The sequence below is a fragment of the Mobula birostris genome, chromosome 25, assembly GCF_030028105.1.
Source record: "Mobula birostris isolate sMobBir1 chromosome 25, sMobBir1.hap1, whole genome shotgun sequence".
NCBI lineage: Eukaryota > Metazoa > Chordata > Chondrichthyes > Myliobatiformes > Myliobatidae > Mobula > Mobula birostris.
The window spans coordinates 11,519,439-11,535,736 of NC_092394.1; the positions used below are offsets into that span (position 1 = coordinate 11,519,439).

General features: G+C 44.1%; 1 protein-coding gene across 15 annotated transcripts in view; it reads right to left on the reverse strand.

The window, feature by feature from the left end:
• Positions 1 to 16,298, reverse strand: part of msi2b (musashi RNA-binding protein 2b) — a 639,735-nt gene that overhangs the window by 159,122 nt on the left and 464,315 nt on the right. For all 15 annotated transcript variants that reach the window (XM_072243487.1, XM_072243483.1, XM_072243482.1 and 12 more), the window contains exon 10: positions 9,439 to 9,513. In XM_072243487.1, coding sequence (XP_072099588.1) covers positions 9,439 to 9,513 — 75 coding nt within the window. The remainder of the gene's footprint in view (positions 1 to 9,438; positions 9,514 to 16,298) is intronic.

Consider the following 16,298-nt stretch of genomic DNA (forward strand, 5'->3'; position numbering starts at 1 on the left):
CAATGACACACATCTAAGGCAGGCAAATAGTTCTCACACAGCCAAGTTTTAAGCATTGCAATGCATGATTACTTCCAGTTAAACAGATCTGCTCCTTCCAGGTGCTGGTGAGTGTGTTCCTGAGTCTAATACAAATACAAAGGGGGACACAGCTAAACTTTGGGTGGCACGGTAGTGCAAAGCTACCACAGCGCCAGCAACCAGTATTTAATTCCAGCTACTGTCTGCGGGGAGTCTGTTCTCCCCATAACCGCATGGATTTCCTCTGGGTGCTCCGATTTCCTCCCATATTCCAACAACGTCCAGGTTAGTAGGTTAATTGGTCACAAGGGTGTGACTGGGAACATTAGCAATCCAATTTGTTGTTTAGTAATCAGAATTTTCAACTCATTAGGTTTTTCCTCTCCCCGTTTTGTTTTTGTTTTCTGAATATTAATGCAGAACACAATTCTACTTTTTTCTGTTCAGCCAGTCTTTGAAGACGTGACTTCACTGAGGGAACTATGGGAATACCTTGCTTAAAGACGCAAAATTTTGACAAATACTGGGAATCGGTAACCTTTGTACAGAATTCAAATTTGGAAAATTGAGATTAATGCGGTACAGGCCTTTGGCCCACATCATTGTACCGACCTTTTAACCTACTCCAAGATCAATCGATTCCTTCCCTCCACATAGCCCTCCAGTTTTCTTTTATCCATGCGTCTAAAAGTCTGTTAATGCCCTTAATGTATCTGCCTCCAGCACTGCTCCTGGCAGTGCATTCAATGCACTCAACACTGTGTAAAAAAAAAACCTGTCACCCCCCTCTATACTTTTCTCCATTCACCTTAAAGCTATGTCCCCTCATATTTGCCATTTCTGCCCAGAGAAAATGGCACTTCCATTCTTCAGTGGATGTTAAAATTGGAAACCAAGGCTCATTGATGGCTAACTCTTCAACCTGCAAAACTCCCTGCCAGGAAATACCAATGATATCACTGGGGAATGATACTGAGTGCAATTGTGAGAGAGAGCCAGATTAAATACTGTGTTGTATTAAAGCAGCCAGGTGTGCAAGAGCGAAGCAGACTCACTCCACATTAAATGCACAGAGTTGCTGAGAAAGAGTGCCCTCAACTCTCCAGAGAGAGCGTAGCGGCCAGGGATTATTACAAATATTGACACAAGGCTCCCTGTGCAATCCAGAATTACATTTCACAATTACCTCACCGTGTGGCTATTACTAGAGGCAAATAGAATGATCTGCCTTGTGCAAGCTTTGTACAGCATGATGGGTCAACTCTGTTAGCTCATTACTGTCGCACAAGCCTGAATTATCCCCTTATTACTTTGTGCGGCTGTGGCGGTCGTTGCAGCAAGGCAAAGGCTCAGCAGCCCAGGCAAGAGAGGGCTTTGAAGAGCAGAGCTTCCCTTTACAGGGGACCGGGGCCATTTGGCATACAGAGACAAGAGAAGGATGCAAGTAGCAGAAGGGACAATTACACAGTGCCGGCCCGACACACCCAGATTGCACTTAAGTGGTCGCTTGAAAGAGATTTATTTATTTAGAGATACAGCACAGTTACAGGCTCTTCTGGCCCAACAAGCTCGTGCCACCCAATTGCACCCATGTGACCAACAAACCCATACACCTTTGGAATGTGGGATAAAAGCCAGAGAACCCGGAGCAAATTGTGCAGTGACCATCCAGGACGTGCTCTCTTCTCATGGCTACCATCAGGAAGGAAGAGCAGGAGCCTCAGGATCCACAGCCAGGTTCAGGAACAGTTACTACACCTCAACCTTCATGCTCTAGAACCAGTGGGGGTAACCTCACTCACCCCAACACCGATCCTACAATCTTTGTTTTTCTCAAACCATATCTTGCTTAAATTTGGAGAAAATCAGAAGTGGCACCTCTGATCCTTTGGTTAAATTTGAAGGAACTTGGAGGCCATTTATTCAACATTTTCATATGATGTAGTTTGACCTTTCTCGAATCCTTTATTTTAAAACTAAAGATATACGGATAAAGGAGCGGAGTTAACGACATCAATGATTGTACCCAATGTAATATGTTAGCCCGACTTTGTTTTAGTTTTGTTTAGTTTAGTTTTGCATTGTTCAATTTAGTGTGTTTGTTTTCTTTTCTAGTTTGGGGTTTTTTTTTAGGTTTTTTTCCATTTATCTTTTACTATGTTCAATTATACTTAGAGTTGGGATGATCTAATATACTTGTATTATCAGCAATTTTATATTTGCAAATGTTAGCTATTAATAATGTAATCCCATTCTCTGTTTACCAATATTATTGTTATGTTTATAATTTTGAAAATTAATAAAAAGACTTGAAAAGAAAGATCCTACAATCTTTGGACTCACTTTCAAGGACTCTTCAACTCATGATCTCGATCTTTATTGCTTCATTGTTTGTTAATATTTTCGGTTTTTTTTGCTTTTTGCATTTACACAGTTGTCATCTTTTGCACGTTGGTTATTTGTCCATCTTTGTTGGGTGTGGTTTTCAACGATTCTATTGTGTTCCTTTGTAGCTACCGCGAAGCCAGAGCACCCAGAGGAAACCCATGTGGTCACGTGAAGAATGTACAAACTGCTCACAGGCAGCAGAGGGAATTGAACCTGGGTCGCTAGCGCTGGAATAGCATTAAGCTATTGTGCCGTTCCAATTTTGTCTGAATAAGACTCAGCTGAGTCCCAAGAACCAGAGTTGAGCAAGTTCTATGTCCATGCGCAAATGCTGAGGTTTGGGTTGGCAAAGAAGGGAAGCTCTGGCCCCAAGAGTGGATCATCCCTGGATTTGTCATCGCATTTTCATAGGAAATATGATCAAGCTGAATCCTTCTAGTCCCTCCTATCTGCCAAACAAAATAATGCACTGGCTTTGATTCCCCTTTCCTGTCTGTTTCTCTTAACGGTCAACCCCCTCTGTGGTCCAGTAATCTCCCCCAGCTTTGAAAATGTTCAATGGCAGCCACCATGGCTCTCTAGGGTAGAATTGTGAAAATTCACAACCCTTAGATAAGGAATTCCTCCTCCTACGTCCCTTAAACAGGCAACCACCAACTCTGAAAGTATGGTCATTAGTTCCATATGCATCTGCGTCAATGACCAAAACAGACTGAGGATTGTGCAGGGGGCAGCCTACATGCATCACCAAGCTTCTGGTGCTAACACGACATGCCCACAACTTGATAATCCTAACCTGTAAATCTTTGGAATGTGGGAGGAAACCAGAGCACTAGGAGGAAACATTTTCACAGGGAGAACGTACAAACATCTTACAGACTGTGGCGGGAATTGAAGTGTGATAGTGTTACATTATCCACAATGCTAACCTGCCACCCCCAACATAAATTCGGTGAGCACAGGTCTTACAACACACCTCAAATTTCTAGGTTGTGATTTCTGAATGTATCTGCCTCTATCACCAGTAGTGGGGAAGCCAGACACCCACCACTCTCAGTGTAGAAACCCTATATCTGACGTCCTCCCTGTACTCTCCAAATACATTAAAGTTATGCCCCCTGGTATTAGCCATTCTGCCCTAGAAAGAAGTCTGCCTCTTATCATCTTGTACACCTCTATCCAGTCAACTCTCATCTCTCCTCTGCTCCAAAGAGAAAAGCCCTACCTCAGTCAACTTGGCCTAGAAGTGACTGTAGAATAGGCAGAGGGGTAGGAATGTTTCCTGGTCATATGAGGTACAAGCACATTAAAATAGTACACTTGTATCCTTCCTCTGGGATTCAGCTCAGTTACTTCAGTAAAGTAGAATTCAGTGGCTACTCATTCAGAACCAAACTAGGCCCTTCAGCCTAAACTACTCCCACGTTAGCCAAAAGCTATTTAAACCTTTCTTATCCATGTTCCAATCCAACTGACTTTGAAAAGTTATTAGTATATCTGCCTCAACCACTTCCTCTGGCAATTCATTCCACATGTATACCACCTTTTGCATAAAATAGTTGCCCCTCAAGTTCCCAGACATCCCACCCTGCAAAAACTCATTTCAGGGAGGTAGCACCATCAATTTGCGGAAGACTCCCGGAACTTCCGCAAGAGGTGGGATGTCTGCAATAGAGTAGCTCCTTAGCAGCTGGCCAGCTAGTTTACATAACGTTAGCTATGCTAATGAACGAATGACACCTGTTAAACTCACCTCAACATGTCTTTTACAGTCTTAACCCACCATGAGCAATAGAAAAGTCACTGTTGCAAACAGTGCAGTGAGCAACACTTCCATTATTTTGACCCATATTAGGCAGGGGTACACTTTAGTGTAGTCTGGGGTGACGTACGTTTTATTTTTTTTGGAAAACTCTGCAATGGCGCACTCTCCCTCTCTCGTGGTCGTTCGCACTCTCTCGCTTGCTTTCTCTCTCGCGGTCGCTCTCGCGCTCCCTCTTGCTTTTCTCTCGCTCGCTCTCAAAAAAAAATTGATTTCCGTGATATTGTATATAATTTGCGGGCATCAGGGAGCCACTATTAATATGCGGGAGACTCCCAGAAGTTCCGGGAGAGGTGGCATGTCTGAGTTCCTGTTAAAAGTTTTTCCCTTCCAGCTTACACTAATGCCCACTAGTTCTGGATTCCCTAATATGGGGGAAAAAGATTCTGTGCGTTTACCCCATCTGTGCCCCTCATAATTTCATACATCGCTGAAGATCATCTTTCAATCTCCTACACTCCAAGGAATCAAATCCTAGGCCTCTCCACCCTCTCCCAAGAGCTCAGTCCCTCAAGTCCTGCAATATCCTTGTAAATTCTTTCTGCACTTCTCCAGTTTAATAACATCAGACCTTTACAGCAGGGTGATCAAAACTGAACATAGTATGACTTCGCCAGCCTCCTGTACAACCACACCATGATCTCTCAACTTTTACACTCAGTGTCCTGACTGATGAAGGACAGTGTAGCAAAAGCCTTCTTTACCACCCTGTCACATGTGACTTCACTTTCAGGGAACCATAGCCTTTAACACCAAGGTCCATCTGCTCTACAACACTCCCCAGAGCCCTACCATTAGGTGTGAAAGCCCTATATCACCCAAGAACAAATTCATCCTCACGACAGAGAGCCAACAGGGTGCCGTACACCATCACCAAGCCCATCGGTTATTCTGAGACACATGATAACTGGCGTATTTGATGTCACTCAGGGCATCTAATCAAAATGCTGACTGAATCAGTTGGGTAGCCCTTCACTGTGCAGATTGGATAATATGTGTGCCATTGACATCAAGTGGATTATTGTAGATCATCATGGATCCAATCTGAGCTGATTGGATATCTTAATAACCTCATTAGTTACCTCGCTAGACATTTTGAGTGACCTTATGACTGTACTGATTAGATATCATAAAAGTGTTATTGACATTGAGATGATTGATTATCAAGTAAACTTATTACCAATCCAATCAATGAGCAGATTGGATACCTTAATAACATCATTGCTCACCTAAATAGTCATCCTTTTTGACATTATCACTGATCTAAGAATCTTAACTTCGATAGTAACCAGCTGACTCTAACTTCCATTGTACTTTTTTCACTAATATATTTGTGAAGTTAACATCCAAACTCTCTAAATCCCATTTTACCAGGGAATAAGAGAATCATTCTCTAAAACATGTATCAATATATACTTATCAGAAAATGACTCGTGGATTGATGCCCCTCCCCCTTGACCATTCTATTAGAGTGGATCGATCAAGACCATAAATCACAGATGCCGAATCAGGCCATTCAGCCCATCGAGTCTGCTTTGCCACTCCATCATGGCTGATATACTATGTGCCTCAACCCCGTTCTCCTGCCTTCTCCCCATAAACTTTGACACTTTGATTAATCAAGAACCTAACAACCTCTGCTTTAAATATACCCAATGGCTTGGCCTCCACAACCATGATTAAATTGGGCAGGACACTTATTACAAAATAAACCACCCCTTTTGCACTGCTGAACCCTAATAAACTGGTCTGTTAGCAAGAAATATTCTGGCTACCTCAGCATGTCTGTAAGATATTAATAAATGTAAACTACCCAGTTGTTTAATCAGCTGCTTCAAACTAACTCTGTAGTAGAAAACAAGCACAGTGTGATTAGAATGGTTGTACTTTGGTGATGTATAGGCACCAGGTTCAGGAACAGTTATTACCCCTCAACCATCAGGCTCCTGAACCAGAGAGGATAACTTCACTCACCCCAACGCAGATCCAACAACCTATGGACTCACTTTCAAGGACTATGCAACTCATATTCTTGATATTATTGACTTTTTATTATTAATTTTATTTTTTTCTGTTTTTGTATTTTTACAGTTTGCTGTCTTTTGCACACTGGTTGCTTATCTGTCTTTGTTGTGTGCGGTTTTTCACTGATTGTATTGTGTTTCTTTGTATTTACTGTGAATGCCCAGAAGAAAATGCATCTCACTCTAGTATATGATGACGTATGCAGTACTATGCAAAAGACGCAGGCACATACAGAGCTACGGAGCCTAAGACTTTTGCACAGTACTATAGTAATTTTGTGTATTGCACTGTACTGCTGCTGCAAAATTTCATGACATATGTGAGTGATTTTAAGCCTGATTCTGATCTGGGTCTCTACTGTGGACTGAGAGTGGGAAGAAGGCAGGGAGAGGGGAATCATACTTGGGAAAAGAGGAAGGGAGAAGAGGGAGAGCAGAAAGCACCAGAGAGACACTGTGTAATGATCAACAAATCAATTGTTTGGAATCAAATGACCTTGCCTAGGTGTCTCAGGTCTGGGTGTGTCTGCACCTGCACCACCTCCCACCCCCACCCTGACACTCCTTCTCTGCTACCTGTCCAACACCCCTCCCGTGGTGTTTCACCCTCAGCATTCCCAACGTCCTTTGTCCCTGCCAGATTTACAAATTCACTCTCCACTGTATGTTGACAAATACAGTACTGTGCAAGAGTTTTAGGTGCCCTAGCTGTATATACGTGCCTAAGACCTTTACACCGGCTGGTGGTGCAGTGACATCAGTGCTGGACTCCCGGGCACGCTTTCCATCCGTGCCAGGTTGAGTGTCGAGCTCGCAACTTGGCCTCGTAAAGAAAAAAACTGTGCTGTGAGAAGGACGTAGGGGACCACTCACAGGATCTTTCCTCCAAGACAACCACTTGAAAAAGTGGTCGCCGAGGCTTTGGCAGAGTATGACACACGAGAAAAAAAGACCTTTGCACAGGACTGCATGTACTTTGATTATAAATTTACCTGGAATTTTGAAGGAACAGATATTGGGGAGCATTGTGCAATTGGACAGTGAGTGTGTAATACAAATGCTAACACTTTCCAACAGGAATCGTGGTCGATGTTAACGGATGGAAACACTTCATTCCATTAGAATTTTTACACAATGGAGGTGAATGGGAAATGAGTGAATGGAACAGAAACAAGCCCCTCAGCCCATGTTGACCATCCACAGGGTCCGGCTTCTCCTAACTACAGGTAGTCTAATGATCGTGTTTTTCCTCACTGAAACTACCCTCAAGAGGAGAGAATTTGAGAATTATAGAGCACTACAGTGCAGAAACAAGCCTTTTGGCTCCTCTGGTCTGTGCTACTTAGTCCCACCTACCCACACCCTGGTCATAGTTCTCCATACCCTTCTCACCCATGCAACCATTCAAACTTCTCTTAAATGTTACAATGCAACTAACTTCTACCACATTTGCTTGTGGTTCATTCCCCATTCACACCATGCTCTGAGTGAAGAAGCCTCTGCTCAGATTCCCCTTAAATATTTCATCTGTCACCCCAACCAATGACCTCTAGTTCTCATCACACCCAACCTGAGGGGGGGAAAGGCCTGCACTTATTCAGTCTACCTATACCCCTCAGAAATGTGTAAACCTCGGTGAGATCCCCCCCGATTCGCCTGCGCTCCAGTCAATAATGTTCTAAACTATTCAACCTATCACTGTAACCCAGGCATTGACAATATCTGTGTGAAGTTTCTCTGCACTCTTTCAAGCTTATTGATATCTTTCCTGTAGGTTGGTGACCGGACTACACACAGTATTCTAAATTTGGCCTCATCAACATCTTATACAACTCCAACATAAATTATCCTCATGATTATGCATCAGGGCACACAAAAGGTGCGGCACACAAAAGGTTCTTCTGACACCCGGATGCGCTTCTTTACCTGCTCTGTGATGTCCGTCCCACCTAGAACTTAACTTGAGCAGCTCCACCACCCCTTCACAGTCAGTGACATTCAATCTAAACCTGCCTCGTCAACGCTGCGCTTTACAAATGAATTCCACGTGCTCTAGACACTCTGTGCCTTGGCAGGCAGCAAACGCTTAGGTAATTCCCAATGGTGGGTGGCGCTCTGCCATGGGTGAGTGGGGTCATTATTTATGCACACAATTTGTGTGATTATCCTCGACTCACTGCTTTTTTTTTGGAGGTGGTACCCTGCATTTACCTGGGAGAGTTGCTGTGGTGTCTATTCTGCTCTTTAAACAGAACCTGTTTTCCAAGTAAACTGACTTTCTTTGCTGTTTAATAGCAAGTTTCTTTGTAAATCCTAATCCTGTAATAACTCTATCTCTGACACAGTGTTGTCAATAAATACTGCTCAGTACTGTGACAATTCAGATAGGGTGCCACCCAGCACACCTTGCCTAAATGCCCTGCTAACCCCCACACGCCAACTAACAGACACACTCTCACCCTGCACTAGTCACTATTCACCTTTTATTGCTGCTGTTTCACACTTTATACGACTGCTTGTTCTATTATAATTGTGCCAGTAACATTATACTGTCTAACATAAATATGCACCTCACACTTTATGTCAAGCTTCAGGCCAAGCCACTCTCAGGGACTTGTGTTAATATGATTTTGTGACTGTATGTGCCGGATCCTAACTGTATGTACTATGCTTAACACTTCGGCCTCAAAGGAGCAATGTTTCGTTTAGCTGTATACATGTGTATGGTGAATGACAATAAAGTGGAACTTGAAGAAAGTACCATTAGCACTTAGGATTTCTAAGACAGGAAGATCTGCAGGAGGGCTGTAACAGTGCTGGTGGATCAGGACTGCAGAGGCCAACAGAGAGAGAGGCTGGGGAATGGAAATAAGGACAGGAAAAGGATATCTCCACTGCTGTCTTGGTCCGGAAAAAAGTTTGGCATTGGGAGACCGAAAAGGGAGAATTAACCACATTAAGTGCCACATGAGATATTGGAGCAAAATTATCCACGTTGGCGCAGCTTCTTCCTATGCAGAGAACCTCACCTGGAACCGAGGGACGAACTTCCATACGGAACAGACCGAATGACCGGTAGCAGCAGGAATGTCACAGAAATCCGACAACTGAAGGGGTAGTGGAGGGAGCAGGGGCAGCGGAGAAAGGGTGGGCGATGGGACATAGAATTGAGGGTCAACATACCTGGGAACTGGTAGCTGTAGCCTGGTGTGAATCCTGGGTATCCACGGCCGTACGTTGCAACAAAGTTTGGGTAACCTTTAAAACAGTATTTAAAAGAAAGAAAAAGTGTCAGTTTAAGGGTAATATGGGAAGTTGTGGCTGGTGTGTGAGAATTAACATGATAGTAATCATGTACTTGTCTCATTCTTCTCACTGTTACGGAAACAACAATGCCCAGGAACAGAAAATGGTACAGAAAGTGGAGGATACAGCCCAGTCTATTACAGGCAAAGTCCCCCCCATAGTTAAGCATATTGAAATGAAATGTTGCCACAAGAAAGCATCATCCATCATCAAGGAACCCCACCATTGCTACTACCATTGGGCAGGAGATACAGGAGCCTTAAGTCCCACACCACCAGGTTCAGGAACAGTTATTACCCTTCAGTCATCAGGCGCATGAACCAAACTTCACTCACCACAATTCTGAACTCATTCTACAACTTGCAGACTCACTTTTGAGACTTTACAATTCATATTCTCAATATTATTTTTAATTTATTGGCACAGTCGGTCTTTTGCACATTGGTTATTTGTCAGTCTTTGTTTATGTATAGTTTTTCATAAATTTTATTGTATTTCTTTACTAGTCCTGTAAAGCCCAGTCCATCACAGGTAAAGCCCTCCCCACCACTGGGCACATCTACACGCAACACTGTCGCAGTAAAGCATCATCCATCATCTGGGACGCTCACCACCCAGGCCATGCTCTCTTCTCGCAGCTGCCGTCAGGAGGAAGGTACAGGGGCCTCAGGACTCACCCTCCCAGGTGCAGGAATAGTTACTACCCCTCACCTTCAGGCTCTTGAACCAAAGGAGATAACTACACTCGCCTCATCACCGAAATGTTCCCACAACCAATGGACTCACTTTCAAAGACTCTTCATCTCTCGTTCTCAATATTTATTGCTTATTTATTTATTATTATTATTCATTTATTTTTATACTCGCACAGTTTGTTGTCTTCTGCACACTGGACGCACAAGTTGGGTGGCCTTTCATTGATTCTGTTATGGTGATTATTCTATAGATTTATTGAGTATGTCTGCTTGAAAATGAATCTCAGGGGAGTATATGGTGACATATGAGGGGTGATTGTTAAGTTCGTGGCCTAAGGTAGAAGGAGTCAATTTTAGAAAATCTAGCACATTTATTTTTCCTACATTTACACACTTAGTCCAGCGGTCGTGGAGCATACGGATCCCTTCTTTGTAGAAGTTGGCGTCTTGGACCTCCAGAAAGTGGTCCACAGCAGGAGTGATTGATAAGTTCATGGTCTAAAGTAGAAGGAGATGAGGAGAAACTTCAAACTTTCTGCATTTTCACTCAAAGAGTTGAACTTCACATGCATGTAACGAGAGCTATATAAGTCAGCTCCTTCCACCTTAGGCCACAAATTTATCAATCACCCCTGCTGTAGACCACCTGGAGGTCCAAGATGCTCTCGTTACATGCACGTGCAGTTCAACTCTTTGAGTGATAATGCAGAAAGTTTGAAGTTAATAACTCATCTCCTTCTGCCTTAGGCCACAAACTTATCAATCACCCCTCGCATATGTACTTGATAATAAACTTACTTTGAATATGAACCTCAGGGTAGTAAATGCTGACATATATGTACCTTAATTTTACTGTGACTTTGGCACTTGCTAGGAGAGTATTAAGTCAAGGCGAGGGGAGAGAAGGGAACCAGATCAAAGATGCAGGGAGAGGGAAGTGGGTGGTTTACACTGAAGGCAACTTCATTCCAACCTCTTCTGAAGATGAGGGGTATGAAGAATACCTTGCACCTCACCACAATTCTAACAGTTCTCTGTACTGACCATCGGCCAGTACCGGTGGTTGCTGTGAGCAGCTCCCCCCGTTGGCTATACCTTAACACTAAGAACACTTGAAAAATGAACCTTGGATCTCAAGGTCAAGTTTATTGTCACCTAAGTCAAATTTCAAAGTAAACTTATTATCAAGTGCATATCTGTCACCAAATACAACCCTGAGATTCATTTTCTTGTGGGCATACTCAATAAATGTATAGCATAATAACCAGAGCAGAATCGATGAAAGATCATGCCAACTTAGGCATTCAACCAGTGTGCAGAAGACAACAAACTGTACAAGTACAAAAAGGAAGAAATTATAATAAAAAATAAATAAGCAATAAATATCAAGAACAATAGATGAAGAGTCCTTGAAAGCAGGTCAAGTGGTTCTGGGAACATTTCAGTGATGGGGCAAGTGAAGTTGAGTTAGTTCAAGAGCCTGATTGTTGAGGGGTTATAACTGTTCCTGAACTTGCTGATGTGAGTCCTGAGGCTCCTGTATCTTCCTCCTGATCCAGCAGTGAGGAGAGAGCATGTCCTGGGTGGTGGGGGGTCCCTGATGATGGATGCTGCTTTCCTGCAACAACACTCCGTGTAGATGTGCTCAATGGTGGGGAGGGCTTTACCTGTGATGGACCGGGCCATATCCACTACCTTTAGTAGGTACATATACGCAACTAAAAGAACCAACCTAGCTAATATACCTCATTGTCTTCCCACTTTGTCTACCTGCACTGCACTTCCACTGTAAATACAACACTACATTCTATTTTCCTTTTACAACCCCAATGTAATAATGTACATAACTGATCACACAAAAGCTTCACACTTTTTTTTGGTAAATGTGGCAACTGAAGATTCAAGATTGTTTACTGTCATTCTTCAGTACACAAGTTACTCTGGATCGCACCCGGACGTGGGTTTAGTTGCTATTACTAAGGGGTAGGTGCTGGGGATGCTGGAAGTTCTCAAGGTAGGTAAGTCACCTGGACCAGATGGCCTAGACGCCAGAGGCAGCTGAAGAGATTGTGGAGGCATTAGTAATGACCTATCAAGAATCACTGCTCCGGGAATGGTTCCAGAGGACTGGAAAATTGCATATGTCACTCCACTCTTCAAAAAGGGAGGGAGGCAGAGGAAAGGAAATGATAACACGAGGAAATCTGCAGATGCTGGAATTTCAAGCAACACACATAAAAGTTGCTGGTGAACGCAGCAGTCCTGACGAAGGGTCTCAGCCCGAAACGTCGACTGTACCTCTTCCTAGAGATGCTGCCCAGCCTGCTGCGTTCACCAGCAACTTTTATGTGTGTTGTTTGTTAAAGGAAATGATAGGCTACTTAGTCTGACCTTAGCGGTTGGGAAGATGTTGGAGTCGATTGTTAAGGAGGTTTCAGGGTAATTGCAGGTGCATGGTAAAGTAGGCCCACGTCAGCAAGGTTTTATTAAGGGGAAACCTTGCCTGACAAACCTGTTGGAATTCTTTGAGGAAATAACTGGTAAGGTCGACAAAGGAGAGTCAGTGGATGTTGTTTACCTAGATTTTCAGAAAGCCTTTGACAAGGTGACACACGAGGCTGCTTAACAAGATATGAGCCCATGGTATAACAGGAAAGATACCAGCATGGATAGAAGATTGGATCACTCTTTCCGCAATTTCCTTGTCCATTCATTCTTCCTCACAAATCTGCCTCCCTGCACTTACTCCTGCAAGCAAAGAAAGTGCTACACCTGCCCAATCACCTCCTCCCTCATCTCCATTCAGGGCCCCAAACAGTCCCTCCAGGTGAGGCAACACGTCACCTGCAAATCTGCTGGGATTGTCTATTGTATCCAGTACTCCCAATGTGGCTTCCTCTACATTGGTGAGACCTGTACTAAATTGGGGACTGCTTCGTTGAGCACCTGCATTCCATCCACCAAAAGCAGAACTACCTGGCAGCCCAACATTTTAATTCCAATTTCCCATTGTCATTCCAACATGTTGGTCCAGGGCCTCCTCTTGTGCCATGATGAGGCCCCCTTCAAGGTTGAGGTCTGGGTAGCCTCCAACCTGATGGCATGAATATCGATTTCTCCTTCCGGTGAAAACATTTTTTCTCTCCCCCACCCTTCTTCTATTCCCCACTCTGCCCTCTTTTCACCTGCCTATCATTTCCCCTGGCTCCCCTCCTCTTTCCCTTTCTCCAAAGGTCCACTCTCCTCTCCTAGCAGACTCCTTCTTCTCCAGCCCTTTACCTTTCTCATCCACCTGGTTTCTCCTATCACCTTCTAGTTGTCCTTCTTCCCCTCCCCCCCCCCCAGCTTTTTATTCTGGCGTTTTGTCCCCTTCCTTTCCAGTCAGTCCCGAATAAGGGTCTTGGCCCTAAACGTCAACTGTTTGTTCATTTCCATGGATGTTGCCTGACTTGCTGAATTCCTCCAGCATCTTCTGTACGTTGCTATGGATGGAAGATCAGCTGGCTGGCAGGAGGCAAAGGGTCGGAATAAAGGGGGCCTCTTCTGGTTGGCTCTGGTGACTAGTGGTGTGTTGGGGCCGCTTTGTTTCATGTTATATGTCAGCAATTTGGATGACGGAATTGATGGCTTTGTGGCCAGGTTTACAGACAATCCAAAGATAGGTGGAGGGACATGTCAGTAGTGTTGAGGAAGCAGGGAGTCTGCAGAAGGAATTGGATATATTGGGAGAATGGACAAAGAAGTGGCAGATGAAATATAGTGTATGGTGATGCACTTTTGTATAAAGGTATAGCCTATTTTCTAAACAGGGAGAAAATTCAAAAATTCAAGGTGCAAAGGGATTTGGAAATCCTTGTGCAGGATTCCCCAAAGGTTAACTTGCAGGTTGAGTTGGTGGTAAGGAAGGCAACTGCAATGTTAGCATTCATTTCAAGAGGACTAGAATATAAGAGCAAGGATGTGATGCTGAGTCTTTATAAAGCACTGGTCAGACTACACTTGGAGTATTGTGAGCAGTTTTGGGCCCCTCATTGAAGAAAAGATGTGCTGGCATTGGAGAGGGTCCAGAGGAGGTGCACAAGAATGATTCCGGAAATGAAAGGGTTAAGATGTGCAGAATGTTCGATGGCTCTGGGCCTGTATTCACTGGAGTTTAGAAGGAAGTGGGTGGGCTCTCATTGAAGCCTATTGAATATTGAAAGGCCTCGTCAGAGTGGATGTGGAGAGACTATTTCCTACAGTGAGTGAGTCTAGGACCAGAGGGCACAGCATCAGAATACAGGGGTGTCCATTTAGAACAGAGATGAGGAGGAATTTCTTTAGCCAGAGAGTGGTGAATCTGTGGAATTCATTGCCACAGACAGCTGTGGAGAACAAGTCATTGAGTATATTTAAAGCAGAGGTTGATAGCTTCTTGGTTAGTCCGGGCATCAAGGTCTACAGGGAGTCTACAGTCCATTTTCTGGACTACACAGTGATGCAGCGTGTTCAGAAGCTGTCCATTCCAATAATAAACCAATACCAACCCCCCTTCCCTTTGAAAACATCCATTAAAAATTAGATGGGACTTCAGTTTTAATACCTCTAATTAGCTCATCTGACAACACACAGGAGCACCAGGCCACAACTTGTGCCCCTGTGTCTGGAGCAGGATCTGAACTCCCAACCTCTGAGCCAGTGCTAACTGGGGAGCTGCTATTGTGACTGTTGAGGACACCCTTGCCAACAATTTGTGGACAAGCTCCCTGTGAACCGTACCCTGTGGGGGGTGGGGGGGAGAACATAAACGTACAGATTAATTAGCCTCACAGTTAGCAAACAAGAGAAAACCCGCAGATGCTGGCGGTCCGAGCAACACAGACAAAATGCTGGAGGAACTCAGCAGGCCAGGCCTGCCAAAGGGTTTCGGCCCAAAGTGTTGACTGGCTTGCTGAGTTCCTCCAGCATTTTGTGTGAGCCTCCCACTTAGACCCAGGTCGCCAGGAGTTTAGATGCTACATGGTCAAGAACTCTTTGCCTGTTGTGCCCGCTCCCATGTATCCCTGCCACCTCTACTTGACCTCTCTCCCTTGTTTGTGGTGCTCTACAGTGCTGGACGTCTGGTGGCCAGATAGGAATGTGAAGGGGTAGGTGGGTTGAAGGATGTATGAGAATACCCCTGCACCAACCACTGCCTGTCATCTACACGGCCACAACGGGTGCGTTTAGATTAAGGCAGAATCTCCTCTGCGGGACGCCTGATGATTCAGAACCTGAAAGGTTAAGTGTGATTTGACAGAGAAATTCCTAATGGGACAAAAATAAAAGAAAAGGCACAGATGTTGACCGTGTCGTTTAAGCAGGCGTTTGATAGTGTAGATTAATAATTCAACGCTCATTTAATGGGTTATTAATTTTTCATGGCTTCTTTTAAAAAAAGAAGCTTGTTACATTTATCTCGGACCTCTTTTCTCTTTCCACTTCTAATTTCCCTTGTTGCTTGATTCCACTCTTGACAGGTCTGCTTGTTATGACACCTGCTGCCAAACTGGACAAACACCGGCTATCACAGAGGAAAGAACAAAGCCTGAAAAGGAGGAAGGCATTGCACACTGACATGTGGCAGGGGAAGGGTGACTTGCTTTAAGCCATAAGAACACCCCTAGATGTTCACTCCAAGACTGCACTCAACGAGGGGGCATACATCGGCCATATCAAGTTGTCCCCTTGGCCCCTCTGTGCCTTTGCATTGGGCTGGAGTCAGAGGTAGACCAGACTGGGAAGAGGAAGCAGGGCTTCTTCAGTGCCTGGAATAAGCCATTCAGCCCCTTAAATTCCACTTTTAAATTCATGAAATGGAGCTGGTTCTCCCAACACCTGCCACTGCCCAAGTCTGGTACTTCTCCTTTAGATCTCACTCTCTCTACCTCACCATTTTGTCTGCCTTACCTCACCATTTTGTTTTCACCTATATTTGCTCACTTCTCACCTCACTTTTTTTTCGCTTTTTTACCTACTTTTGCTCTCTTTTTGCACTAGTTATTTACATTTTTACATTTCTTA